This window comes from Apaloderma vittatum, unplaced genomic scaffold (genome assembly GCF_000703405.1).
Source record: "Apaloderma vittatum isolate BGI_N311 unplaced genomic scaffold, ASM70340v1 scaffold7614, whole genome shotgun sequence".
Lineage (NCBI taxonomy): Eukaryota > Metazoa > Chordata > Aves > Trogoniformes > Trogonidae > Apaloderma > Apaloderma vittatum.
Genome location: NW_009712035.1, coordinates 33,324 through 33,591, shown reverse-complemented (window position 1 = coordinate 33,591; position 268 = coordinate 33,324). Strand labels below are relative to the sequence as shown.

The 268-nt window shown below is 61.9% G+C and overlaps 1 protein-coding gene across 1 annotated transcript in view; it reads left to right on the top strand.

Moving 5' to 3' along the window:
* Positions 1-4: 4 nt before the first annotated feature.
* Positions 5-268, top strand: part of NSMF (NMDA receptor synaptonuclear signaling and neuronal migration factor) — a gene marked incomplete at its 5' end in the record, with an annotated part of 24,884 nt that continues 24,620 nt past the window's right edge. Inside the window, one exon of the mRNA XM_009867838.1 lies at positions 5-266. Within this exon, the coding sequence (XP_009866140.1) occupies positions 5-266 (262 nt within the window). The remainder of the gene's footprint in view (positions 267-268) is intronic.

Sequence of the window (268 nt, the reverse complement as noted above, 5' to 3'; positions counted from 1 at the left end):
CTCCTACGTCGGCCAGGAGGACTCCCCCGAGATGCAACAGGCGGCACAGAACAAGCGCAGGCTCTCCGTCATCTCGGACGGCAAGTTTGAGAGGAGCTTCTCTGACGAGCAGGCAGAGAAGATGTCAAGCGAGGGGCCGAAGCCACGAGTCTACACGATCTCCGGCGAGAGGCCGATGCTGTCGGACCATGAGAACGAAAGCATGGAACTGGTGGTGATGAAGGGGGCTGCCCAGGAGGAATGCCACCACGGCCACCACGTGCACGGG